The sequence below is a fragment of the Lucilia cuprina genome, chromosome 2, assembly GCF_022045245.1.
Source record: "Lucilia cuprina isolate Lc7/37 chromosome 2, ASM2204524v1, whole genome shotgun sequence".
NCBI classification, from domain to species: Eukaryota; Metazoa; Arthropoda; class Insecta; order Diptera; family Calliphoridae; genus Lucilia; species Lucilia cuprina.
In genome coordinates, this window is record NC_060950.1 from 53,371,834 (window position 1) to 53,386,249 (window position 14,416).

At 32.7% G+C, this 14,416-nt stretch overlaps 2 protein-coding genes across 2 annotated transcripts; both read right to left on the reverse strand.

Annotated features, from left to right (window-relative positions):
• Window positions 1-5,654: 5,654 nt before the first annotated feature.
• Window positions 5,655-10,134, reverse strand: LOC124420965 (ATP-dependent translocase ABCB1-like; the record flags this gene model as incomplete). Its single annotated transcript, XM_046955513.1, has 9 exons — window positions 5,655-6,326; window positions 6,387-7,088; window positions 7,162-7,263; window positions 7,330-7,533; window positions 7,596-7,757; window positions 7,819-9,080; window positions 9,144-9,640; window positions 9,707-9,978; window positions 10,057-10,134. Coding segments are annotated over 9 exons (3,627 nt in total), but the record flags the coding sequence as incomplete, so codon positions are not given.
• Window positions 10,135-11,628: 1,494 nt separating this feature from the next.
• Window positions 11,629-13,519, reverse strand: LOC111675008. Its single transcript, XM_023435701.2, has one exon. The coding sequence runs from the start codon at window positions 13,294-13,296 to the stop codon at window positions 12,757-12,759; it is 540 nt and encodes a 179-aa protein (XP_023291469.2). The 5' UTR covers window positions 13,297-13,519; the 3' UTR covers window positions 11,629-12,756.
• Window positions 13,520-14,416: the final 897 nt, after the last annotated feature.

Consider the following 14,416-nt stretch of genomic DNA (forward strand, 5'->3'; position numbering starts at 1 on the left):
TAAAAAAAAAAACAAATTAATTCTTTAAACAAAATTAAGCATTATAAACATGTTTTAAATTAAAATTAAAAAAAGGAAATATTATGATTCGTAATATTTGTTCAGATCATAATCATTGATAAATTTTAGTTAGATCTTACCTTTTTTACCCTCCTTTCTCCTAACACCGTAACAACTTAAGTGAACATATATGTATCTAAGGTTTTGGTTTTTAAATGTTAGAGGTAACTCCAGAAATCCTTAAAAGAAACTGTGACTTATAATAATATGAAATTTCAATGGTGGACGAGGGATCAGAGACTCCACGATCAATTTCAATGTAGCACTCTCAAAATTCCTTCTCGCATAAAACCATGAAACGCTAAGTGTGCTAACATATCATAGGATTGGAACATAATTCAAAGGCTTGAAGTTCAGAACATCATACCTACTTCAAATAAGTTGATCAGAGAGAGACGGCTTTATACGATATACAATCATCTAATTCTTAGACTGTTAGTTAAGAAACAAAGAAGGATTATAAAGATAATCTTTATTCTTTGGTTAAACCTGGTTTAATATACGTTTCGTGTTTTTCAGTTATCAGTAAAGTTACACATTGTAATTGGCCTATTAAACTCAAGTTATAAGTAAGAAAACACAATTAACAAAAACAATAAAACAATGATTTCGGAAGAACAAAAACTAAATATTTTAAGTAAATTGCAATTTTCTGATTTGTTTTATTTTATTTATTATTGTTTTAAATGTTTATTTAACATTTTTCCAAAATTTTCCATTTTACAAAAGTATTGTTTGCAAAATACAGCTGTTCATTATTTATGTTTTTGAGTGAAAAGTTGGCAATACTAACAAAGTTAACTGAGCTTAAATCTAAAACTAAAAAAACACAATCATCGGTTAAAGTCCGCCTAAATTTGTTCCGAGTTTAATCTAACAGCAAGATAAGCCTAGTTTAACTGAGAAGTAAGAAACCCGCCCTAAGTAACTTTACTGATAACTGAAAAACACGAAACATATATTAAAGCAGGTTTAACCAAAGAATGAACAAAATAGTTATAGACAAATGTTGGAAATTAAGCCCTTGGCATTGAAAGTTATTCATCAAAGTATACTCAATGTAAATCCGTATAAAACAGAAACCCAACAAAAACGAAAATTGCCCGATCTAGCCCGTCACCTAATCCACTTTATATTTCTTCACTTCACGAACTTTTCCACACAGGAAGGAAAAACGAGCCAACGTACTTTATTTCTAAGAAGATATGGTCAATGCTAGATAAAAAAGTATGTAATTTTTCTTACAATTATATCTTCCCCAACTCGGCAACCTAGTTTCTGTTATTTAAAGACATTTTATACTTTGGAACCACGCAAGAGTACTTGGTTTACTTTTAAACGAATTTTGCAAAAGTTTATCAGGAAATATAATCTGTTGAACATCTGAACTGTTATTGTTCTGCTGGAAATATTTAGATTCTTAGGGAAACGGGATTTTAACGACATATCAGAGTTAAAAGACCGGAAAATATTAATGTCTTCATCAGGCATAGCGGTTGATTTTAAAATCACCTAAGCCACACTGGATAATGACATTGCTAGTCCTCATTGAAAGATAAATTATTATAGCTCTATTCTCTCTACTAAACTTGTCTGGGTCTTTAAGTTTTTTTCGAAAATTTTCCCCTTTCTGTTCCTCTTTTAAAATGAAATGTGAACAATTATTGTGTAGTCCATGTTCCGTCTTAATATATCAGTTTACTAATACATACAGCGAGTACTATTTGGTTTTGCTCAGATCTTGATAAATCTTGAATAATTAAGTACAAAACTGCCAATCCAACCTCTTCGTATAGGAAGCTAAAACTCCAGAAATCCGCTCCTGAGTTTACTGGTCTCCACCAAAGTCTTAAATGAGTTTTGTTTGGTACTCCACCATGTATCAAATAAAATGCATGAAGCATATATTAAATTTTTATACGAATTAGTTTGATGTAATTCATATTTGGATCACCCCACTTGGCGTTAAATTTAGCATTTTGTTCATATATTTGGATATATTTTGGATCAGTCATAGTCTTTGGCGGAGTTCTTTTTACATGTGTATACATAAAAGACTTTATAATAACCGTAATTGCCGTTATTTATAAAATGTTAAATCCATAGTGAACAGTTATTTTATGGAACTTATACAGTTATGTTATTTTTTTTTATATTTTTCTATATACATTAAAAAATAGTGCTCTTAAAATTAAACAAACCCATAAATTAACACTGTGTTTTTTTAATATTTTTTCTAATTTTTGGCAGTTTTATGAACTTGGACAAAATACAACAATGTCTATGGTTTCATTTTAGTTTAATTAACAAAATAGCTCTCCCTTAACTAAAGATATTTTCTATAAATTAATTAAGATCAATTATATAAAACACAAAATTCAAACGCATAGACTTTCTTTTTATATAGAAGTCCCACTGTGATTTCGCACAATCTAATCGAATTAACGACATCAATAAATATAAACTTACATACATGTACTTACAAATATACACACATATGCATGTATAGGGATGTATTTATCCCAGGACGAACTGACTGACTGACAGACAGACTACACTCATTTACTTTAAATTGGGTTTTTACTAACAACATCAACGTCACAACACTGTTGTTGTGTTTGTCAACAAACAACAATTGAGTGACTGACTGAGTAAATGTAATATTTTTACTACTCATTACTGAATGGAGACTTGTCATCGTAGACACTACACGTCCCCAATCGCTAAAACAGTAAGAGGGACGAAAGATATAATTAAAATCCCCTCTTAAGAAACTTTTACAGACACCCTTCTCTCACTTATTTGTTTTTGTTTATTATTGTTGTTTTTTTTTGTTGCTGTTCTTCGTGTAAGCTTTTAATTAGTGTTCAATTTAATAAGTGTAACATAAATGAGGATAATAAGGATATAAATTGAAATGTATGAAAGTGTGTGTGTGTAGTATTTATTTACACTTTACATTAAAATGATCGCGGGTGGTAAAATTAATGTATTTTTGAAATAGAAAAACATTGTAATAAAAATAACTTTAAGACGGAAGTAATAATTTTTAGCTTAAAATATCGTTATTATATCATTACAATAACTTCAATAGACTTTTGGTTGTTAACATTTTGAACATTATTGTAAATTTAAATTAAATCGAATAAGAACAATTTGTGCTTCTGCTCATACATACACTGCGAAATATATGTATATTATCTAAACTATATATTGGTGGATTACAAAATTATAGAATTTTATATTTGGATCTTTTTATATTACATACATAGGTACATATTACATAGGTACATACCAGATTAGGAATAACACAGTGCAACACGAAAAAAAATAACCATATAAGGACACAACTATATGATAAAAGTCCAAAAATAAGAAGACCCGTGTCTTCCAGTTTTCCCCAAAGTCATGCACTTTTTTAGTTATAGGACCCCAAAGATTTGGGGCCTCGGTGTCATTTTTGAAAAAAAGTGAGCATTTTCTCAGTCTCATATCTTACAAACCTTTCGGAATTTTGATTTACTCTCTGAGGAAATGTTGTTGCTCTTATCACAAAGAACCAAAATTGTGAACATATAAAGTAAAAAAAACGTTATCTTCATGATCAGAATCTTCAAAAATTAAATTTGTTTTACATTATTTTCCTTTTTCAGACCTATAAGTAGCAAACCGTTTAAAATTTAAGAAAACAGTTAATTACAAAAATGTACCAAAGATCTCAATAAACAACTTTGTAGAACATATGAACTTCTTAGGAATGATATTTAAGTCGAAAAGTTTCCTGAATTTGATTAAAAATTTTGACATCAGTTTAATTTTTGAAAAATAAAACATTTTCGATTTTTTTTTTTTTTTTTGAAATGGATCTCGAAAAATCCGTAATTTTGAGCTGATTACGAGAAGACTAATTTTAAAAAATTATAGAATATTTCTGGTCCACAAAATGATTTTTAGTGGGTATGAAAGGCATTTTGTTTTTGCTTTTTATCGAAATGGGTGTCAAAATTATCATAATTTTTAGCTCATACAGAAAAATATTCCAAAAATTATTTGGCATTTGGTTTAGTCCATTTCAGAATTTTTTGAAATTTGTATGCTTTTTATAATACAATAAATGTCATTTTGCAGACCAGATATACACTAACAACAATTTTATTTATTTTCCCCAAGACAAGTTTACAATTACGTAATTTTTGACACCCAATTCCTAAAGATTGCAGAAAAGAAAATGTTTGAATATATTGCTCAGAGATCAAGATTTTCAATCGCAGGTAGGGAACTGGGAACCTTTTCAAAAAATGTTTTTTTATTTTTTCGTATTTAGTTCATTGAAACGCATCGTTATAGATGTATTCCTCCTAAAAAGTGCCCCACGGGACACCCTAATGAGCAAATTTTAACAACAAACATTTTCCATCAAATGAAACGCACAACAGGCCCGATTTTCTGTTGTTACATCCTCCTATTTTTCATAGTAAATATAGCGAAGAATACGGAGGTTTGATGTAATGCGCAATATCTTTCTATGTCACTATCAAATTTGTATTTGTGACAAAAAACGATTTTTGCATTCTACTTGTTTCGGCGTATATCCGATCCGGTTCAAAATGGACAAACCAAATAAGTTTACCAAAAGAAAAATAAAACACAAGAAAATTAATTCAATTTAAAAATCAGAGAATAAAGGCGTTAGTACAAAAGGGATTGAAATCTGTGATCATTTGTAGTTTCTACCAAAATTTGGGTGAAAACATATAAGTCAATTTTCTGGCCAAACTAAAGGCCCTTGGATGAAAAGGAATGAAATCTGTAATCACTTGTATTTTCCCGTAAAATTTGATTTTGAGCAAAAACATAAAAGTCCATTTTCTGGCTAAACTAAAGGCCCTAGGACAAAAAGGATTGAAATCTGTGATCACATGCATTTCTAATTAAAGTTCGATTTTTGAGTGGAAACATAAATGTCCATTTTCTGTCTAAACTGAAGGTCCTAGAACAAAAACGTTTGAAATCTGTGATCACTTGTATTTCCCACTAAAATTTAAGATTTGTGCGAAAACATAAAAGTCCATTTTCGGGATAAACTAAAGGCTCTAGGACAAAAATTATTAAAATCTGTGATCACTTGTATTTTCAACTTAAATTCGATTTTTGAGCGAAAACATTAAAGTCCATTTTCTGGCTAAACTATAGGCCTGTGGACAAAAAGGATTATATATGTGATCATTTGCATTTTCCATTAAAATTCGATTTTTGAGTAGAAACATAAAAGTCCATTTTCTCGGCTAAACTAAAGGCGCTAGGACAAAAAGGATTGAATCTGCGATCACTTGTATTTTCCCACTAAAATTTGATTTTTGAGTAGAAACATAAAAGTCCATTTTCTAGGCTAAACTAAAGCCGCAAGGAAGAAAAGGATTGAGGATCGTGATCCTACCAAAATTCGATTTTTGAGTAAGAACATAGAAGTCAATTTTCCGGCAAAATTAAAGACGCTAGACAAAAAGGATTGAAATCTGTAATCACTTGTACTTCCCACTAAAATTTTATTTTTAGGTGAAAACGTAAAGGTGCAAAAGTCCTGTTGCCTATAATTTTTTAAACAATGTTCTTATCTTTATTATCACGATCAATAACAAAAATTATATACATACATATAAACTTGTCAATATTCAATTCAACAATAAATATATATTATAAAACTTAAATAAATTCCTAACAAGAGTAATTTTACTATTGATTTCTATTGTTATATTTTTTCCAATTTTTTTGAATATTCATAATTCGTTTGTGTTGTCTTTTTGTTCGAATACTACGCACTAATACAAATAATAACTAGAATTAAACTTAAAATTAAGCTGCTATATGTTAGAGTGGATAGAGAGTTTTTGATGAGAGTGAGATAATTTGAATGATCTTTACATAGCACCTGTTTGTAATTTATAAAGGGTATAGTAAAGACCTCGCATTTCAAGTAAATCCTTATGAGTACCCTGTTCACAGACTTTGCCTTCGTCAAAGACAAAAATTATGTCACAGTCTACAATGGTAGATAGACGATGGGCAATACTAATGCTGGTACGACCCTCACTGGCCACTTCGAGGGCATCTTGTACAACCTTTTCACTTTCTGCATCCAAAGCTGAGGTAGCCTCATCGAGTAACAGAATCTTAGGATTTCTAACCAAAGCACGAGCAATGGCAATTCTTTGCTTCTGACCGCCAGACAACTGTGTGCCCTTTTCACCCATACGAGTTTCATAACCCTGTAAATGATATTTATAAATATTATTAATGAACATTTGCTAAAGATTTGCACAACTTACCAATGGCAAAGATGACACAAAGTTGTGTATGTTGGCTTTCTTTGCTGCTTCTATAATCTCTTGTTCAGAAACCATACGGGTGTTATCACCATACGCAATATTTTCGCGAATACTTCTGTCAAAGAGTATGGGTTCTTGAGAAACAATACCCAATTGTTTCCGCAAATTAAGAATTGATAAATTGCGTATATCGATTGTATCTACAGTAACAGAACCATCATCTACATCGTAGAATCTTTGCAAAAGTTGTATACAGGTTGACTTGCCACAACCCGAAGGACCTACTAAGGCGATTTTCTGACCCTTGTTGACAGCAAGGCTAAGGCTCTTGAGCACAGTGATTTCTTGACGTGTAGGATATGAAAAACGAACCGAGTCGAAGGCAACATTGCCCTCAGATTGCCAAGGCTCATGGGAGACATCTGGACGATCAACAATTTTAGGTTCACGAGTAATTAACTTATAAATGCCTTCAGCCGCTGAGATACCCTTTTGGAAATTGGGAGCGAAAGCCAAAGCACTAGCAATTGAAGCTGTTCCCATAATAAGTGCTTGCGAAACCTTAAACACATTACCGAATTCCATATTCTTATTAAGCACACACCAACCGCCATAGTACATACAAGCGGCATAAGCAAAGAACATCAAAGAACGTGCCAAACCGTAGACAAAACCACGATAATGCGTATTGCGTTTAGCTTTCTGCAATATTTAGAATTATGTAGCGTATTATTGTGATGTTTGTATGACTGTGATATATAAAAAATGTACTTACATTAACAGCTGGATACAACATTTCCATGTATTGTTTATGAAACATTTCCTCACGTCCCAAAGATGCTACTGTACGTATATTTGAAACAACTTCAACGGCGAGCTAAAGAAAGAAAGTCCAATTATTAGTGGGTTTATATATATGTTGATATGTATGTGTTTGTATTACCTTGGTACATTTTTCCATTGTTTTGGCGGTACCCATATTTTCTTGGGCCATAACTTTGCGCTGCAAATAGGTGGCAATCAAAATGAACGGCGTAAAGGCCAAAGCCAAAAGACCCAAACTCCATTCGTAGTACATGGAAAGTCCAACACCCAAAAGTAGTGTAGACAAAGATTGAACAATAGTTCCAATACGTTGACCGGTAGCCTGTGGGGTAAAAATGAAATGATTTATTTTGAAAAATACTACTTGACTCAATCATTACTTACACCTTGAACAGCTGAGGCATCGCCAGACAAACGGGCACATAAAGAACCAGTACCATTAGCACGATCATCAAACCAGGCAACTTCCATTCTTAACATGGCGTCAAACATCATGCCACGCAAACGTTCAGTTAATTTTTCACCAGCAATGCCAAATGTATAGATCTGTAACATATACACACATTATATTTCCAATTTAGATTGAAGTCGTTATAAATGAACTCACCTGTAAAAATGTTGCAATACCCACTACAATGCCGCAAATGAGGAAATACAAACTGAATGTATTTGTATTATCTCTTACATACTGTGGATTATTTCTGACAGCCAAAATTTGTAGAATTGAACCAAAAAGTACAGCAAACAGAGGCATAGCAGCTCCCATAATAACAGATGAAACACAGCCACACAAGATTTGAGGCCATTCATCGCGATTCATCTTCAAAATGTTGATAATTGAGAAAGTACTCTTTTCCTCTTTGGACTCGATGACTTCTTCAACGTGAGTAATTTTTATTTGTTCTTCATCTTCATCCTTGGCATTTGCAAAGAATTCATTTTGTTTAAGTCCGGGTGTAGTGACATTAGCATCTTCACCCAATTGGGTCATAACTAAATTATAGTAGTGTTGTTTCAAGGCCATTAACTCATTATGAGTACCACTCTCAACTACACAGCCCTTGTTAATGACCACAATACGATCTGCACGACGAATGGTGGAGAGACGATGAGCTACGATTACTGTAGTTCTGCCTTCTGCCGCCTTTTCTAAGGCAGCCTGTACCTTTGCTTCACTGGCAGTATCCAAAGCCGATGTAGCTTCATCCAATAACAATATTTCAGGATCTCTTACTAAAGCTCTAGCTATAGCAATACGTTGTTTCTGGCCACCCGACAATTGAGCACCACGCTCTCCTACTAAAGTATCAAAACCTTGAGGAAGCTTGTTGATAAATACCATGGCATTGGCCGCTCTAGCGGCTTCTTCTATTTGTTCCCTGGTAGCATCTTCACGGCCGTAACGTATATTTTCATAAATTGAAGTACCGAATAAAATGGGTTCTTGACCTACAACACCGATACGTTCTCTCAACCAATTTATGTCTATATCTTTCAAGTCTACATTGTTGAAAAGCACTTGACCACCTTCTGGATCATAAAACCGTTGAATCAATTGAATGCAGGTTGATTTGCCACAACCCGATGAGCCTACCAAGGCTACCGTTTGACCTCGATGAATTTTTAAATTGAACTTATTAAGAATTTTAACTTCTTTACGCGTCGGATAGAAAAAATCGATGTCACGAAATTCAATATGAGTTAAGGGTTGATTCAAATTGACACCTCTGATTTCTATAGGATTAATAGTGGGTATTTGATCAATTAATTTAAAAACTTTAGCGCAAGCACCCTTGGCAATACCAAAAGCCTCAATATAAGGTGAAGCCATGCCAATATTCATAGATCCCATCATAACAGAAAAAAAACCTAGTAAAAAAAGAAATTATGAGGTTAATCTAAAAGTGATATAAAGTAAAAATCGTTTTTTACTCACAGTAATCATAGTGCCAGCATCATAGTTTTCATAGCCAGGAATATCATCGTAACTCTTTAAAACCAAACCCACACCATACCAAAAGGCAAGTGCGTAGGAGGCATAGATGAAGAACCACAATAGACCGAAACCCAAACCCGAGAAGAAGTTACGTTTGATATTTAAATTACGAGCAGCAACAATTTGAGACTTGTAAGCTGTTCCTTCTTTAGATTCTCCCTCAAAAGCTTTGACTGTGCGTATGCCGCTAAGAGCCTCCTCAGCAATATTACCAGCTGTAGCGTAAACATTAAGTTCTTGTTTGGCCAACTTTGAGGTAGCCACAGCCACCAAACCCATGGCTATAAAAGTTACTGGCAAACTGGACAAGCATACCAAAGCTAATTGCCAACCTTTATAAAAAGCCAAAACAATGGAACCAGCAAAGGCCACCATATAATGGACAAACATAACCACCTTTTCCGCTAAACCATCCTCCATTTTCGACAAATCTCTAAAAGAAGAGGATACATTGCAAATAAATAAACAAACCTTTCTAAATACTTAAATACTCTCTTACTCATTCATACGACTGGCCACTTCACCGCTTTGATTGAAATCATACCAGGCCATATCCTGATGCAATATAGATCTAAAGAATTTACCACGTATACGTAAAATTTGGGCATGAGCGGCATAATTAAAAAGCGTTATGGAGATATAACTGCAGGCCAACATTACCACACCAATCATGGTATTTTGGAAAGCAAAAGTTTTTATAGCTTCCCAAAATATAACGGACTGATCTTCTCTAGTATAGCCATCTTTATATTCGGAAAAGTTAATCATGCTCTAAAAAATTACAAAACAAAAAAAAACATCATATTATTTGTATTGTATGATATCGAGCTATATAACTATATCACTTACATTGGCCAGATTACCAAAAATCAAACTGTTAGCAGGTGTTGTTAAGCCCGTGGCAATGGATGCCAATATACCCACAAAATTTTTCTTTCCTTTTTTCGCAAACACTTGCCGTCACTTTGAAGTTTATTTATACACTTATTTATTTCGAAAATATTTTATAATTTTATTAATCGAGTGTATAAAAAAAAAATGCACCGCGTATAACTTTATCCAATATTATCGTTTATTTATTTTATTTAACTTCTTTATTTGCAATTATCAAGTAAAGCACAAATTTTCTAATTTTAATTATGGCTGTCCGTCCTTATAAACAAACACAGCCTTGATAAAAATGGTACCGATCACAAATGTCAAAGGGGTACTGTATAAAATATATTTTCCCAGGGATGTATTTGATAAAATTAATTCACAATAAGAATTAATTCACAGTAATACAAAAATCCCTTTTTTGACACTAACCAACTTGTTGTTTCTTAAGAAATATAAATTTATACTTCGCAAACACACACACACACGTACATATATGTGTATAATTTAGTTTTGTCACTTTATATTTTTAAACAAAACACTACCACTTTTAATGCCAAATTCACTAACCTTATTTTTTTTCCAATTGATGTTAATTCCAATTTAAAGGGCTTTGAATTTCCTTGTCAAGGAGACTTCCTTTGTAGTTGGATAAATTTTCCTTGTGTTTAATCCGGTCCGAAGGAACAATGTTTCGGCGTATATCCGATCCGGTTCAAAATGGACAAACCAAATAAGTTTACCAAAAGAAAAATAAAACACAAGAAAATTAATTCAATTTAAAAATCAGAGAATAAATCTCTTTCTTTATTCTTTACCTTTGTAGATGTAAGTTTTAAAAAACTCTTTGCACAAGTGCAGTAAGTGGCTTCACTAAGGAGAATGAATAAAAAAACTTATAACTAGTTAATGGAGGCAAACAATGTCTAAATACCGTTAGCGGTTTACTCGTTGAAACTATAATAGTTTTCCATCAGAGTTGTAAACTAAAGTAGTAAATCATTACGATTTACACTTAGAGGAAAACTTACCGCAAACAATTGATTTGTACTTAAACACTACTAGAGGATGAAAAGGTATTTCCACAATTCGAAAATTCGATATTTGTACCCATACTTTCGCTACCAACACGAACATTTTCTTACTTACACTGCCAAAGTTTCAAAAGATTGATTTCGTAAACAAGTTGTGTAAACATTTTTTTTGAATTCTACAAGAGAATAGGATGATTGCCGAAGTACTTTACGTGAGTAGCTTGCATGATGCCCTATCACACGGTGGTCTTTTTCATCCACTGGGTAGACTTTACAACGGTCTACCATCGTCCCTGAATCCTTCAATGAAGAACTTAGTTGGCAATTTTTGTACATGAATTGGGGTGTCCATGTACAAGCACTTTGCTGAAATACTCGAGCTATCTAATCTCTGATCATTGCTGCCCCGTTGCTTAACTTCCGAGATGTAAAACATCACTTCCGTTTACAACCACGCAGATGGAATGGCCTCTGTTGATTCGGCAACAGCACCTAGAGACGTAGCCGGTGGACCGAAGTACGAATCCATCAAATAAGCCGAAGAGTTTTTTCTAACTCGCAGGGACACACTGTGGTAATTCTGATATGAACACATCTCATTTATTCGACACATTTATTATAGGTATACGGATGGGGTGAAGCACGCCGTACCTCACATTCATCCCGTACCATATACAATTAATACCAATTAATTTTCCACGCTCAGTCCCACAGTCACTTCTCTGTGGGCTATATGTTATTTCGGAAACTTATCTCAAAGTATTGACTTTACCCTACATCAGTCTTTTAACCGCAACTTACTGTTCTCGCGAATTTGGGTTTAAACCACAGACACTACGTGGATCCCGAAGGAACCTCAACCAACTGAGTAGTCAGGACAAAGTTCTACGGGCAACTGGCCACCCGTAGTACCAGATTATGCGGTGCTCTAGTTTGACCTCTTTTCAATCTGTGCAAGGATTAAGCCAGGCAGTAGACTGTAACAAATTTTTTAGTCCCGGTCAGACTAGAGGAAACCCAAAGTTTTAAAACAATGATTTCGCAAACAAGTTATGTAAAGATTAAAAAAAGCGTGTATTAGGACATTTCCTTAAAAACGTTCCAGCTTAGAAACGGACAACATTGAACGGAAAATATTATGGGTATGCTACTCATAATATTCCTTGTTATGGTCTATTTTAAGAAATGCGATCGAAATAACATGTTGAACAATTTTGAATTCAGAGCTTTTTGGCAATAGAGTTCCATTTTTAATCCAAAAGTAGATTTTAAAATACATCATGTATATTACATCAATGTTATTAGGGTCTCGCTGAGGCCTAGGCGTCATTTTCGTCAAATATTTGATAAGTGTAAACTTTACTAAATAAATCCTATTCTCTATATTTGACTTAACAATGTTCTCAGCAAAAAAACATGTTCTCAGCTGAACATTCGTTTGTGTCCATTTAAAATTTATATTATTCTATGAAAAATAACCTGACAAAACTAAACTAGAAATACAAAAATTTAAGCCAATTGCTAACAATTATTACGCTTTCATTAAACGCAACAAAAATTACAATTTCAAGATATAAATTAATATGAATAAGTCTTTAAGAAAAAACTTCAAATTGTAACGCCAGACTAACCGCTCAAGTTAACCCCCTGTCGTACCCCTTAAGTAAATATCCATTATATCTGGATTAGCATGAATAAATTGTTGACGCCTGGCAACAGGCTGAATATGTGGTAAACGAGCACCTCTTTGAACATTTATAGCCAATAAATTTTGCTGTTGCTTTCGTTTCTTTTGTTCTTCTTTTCGTTGGCGTTTAGCCGCTGCTTGGGCACTTGTAGTCGGTTGACCATCATCGTCCGTTGTTGATGAACTTGATAATGCTAACAAATCTCTTTGAATATCTCCTACGTTGGCACTTTTTTCATTATTACGATCGTCTACTACAATAGAATCTTCCGTACTATAGGAACTAATTAATGAACCATTTTGAGCCCTTAATGATAATGCCTTTTTTATTTTATATTCATAGGCATTTGCAATGTCTTGTTTACATTTTGCACAAACTTTTTCCGATGCCAAAAAATCGGGAAACAATTTGTTGATAAAACGTATATGACGGGGATTTGTTATGAATTCGCCTTGACCACGTAAAATATGATTACCCAGAGGACAATACATTATTCTAGGAGGAATTTTGTTTATTTATTCACTAGAATTACAAAAATTTAACATTAATTTGAAATTGTTTTTGTTTGTTTTTATTTCGCAGGTGTTGCCATATGCATTCATAACTGCGCAGAGTTGTATTGTACACTGTAAACAGTAAAGTTACTTAGTTTAACTGAGTGTTATTGGCCAATTAAACTTAATTTATAAGTGAGAAAACACAAATGACAAAAACAATAACACAATGACTTCGGAAGAACAAAAACTTAATATTTTAAGTTAATTGCAATTTTCTGGGTTGTTTTGTTTTATTTATTATTGTTTTAAATGTTTATTTAACAAACAGCTGTTCATTGTTTATGTTAATTCATCTTAAATCCATAACTGAAAACCATAACTGCAAACAGAAGTTAAGTCTAGTTTAACTGAGGAGTAAACCCACTAAGGGCGAGTTTTTCTGATAAAGATAATCTTCATTCTTTGGTTAAACCTGGTTTATTATATGTTTCGTGTTTTTCAGTTATCAGTAAAGTTACTCATTATCTTAGTTTAACTGAGTGTAATTGGTTAATTAAACTCAAGTTATAAGTGAGAAAACACAATTAACAAAAACAACAAAACAATTATTTCGGAAGAACAAAAACTTAATATTTTAAGTAAATTGCAATTTTCTGATATGTTTTGTTTTATTTATTATTGTTTTAAATGCTTATTTAATATTTTTTTCCAAAATTTTCCATTTTACAAAAGTATTGTTTGCAAAAAACAGCTGTTCATTGTTTATGTTTTTGAGTGAAAAGTTAAGGGCCCTTCAGACGATCACACTTTACGTACTTTACGTATATTTTTTGTGTTTACACGATTGGTATAAAACAATTAAAAAGTCAGATGGAAACAGCTGTTTCACATTTTTTTATACGTGTTTACATAAAAATACATCCCTGATCTAATGAAACCGGCTAGTTTTTTGAATCATTTCAAAAAATGAAGAGAGCCATACGACTGTCAAATTTTCCATCTGTATTCTCTCTCAATGTGTGATGGTTTCATTACATATTGCGTTTAGACGATCCCATCCGTACTCTTCTACACAAAATTTTGACAAATCATATTACTTGTGTGATCGTGTAAA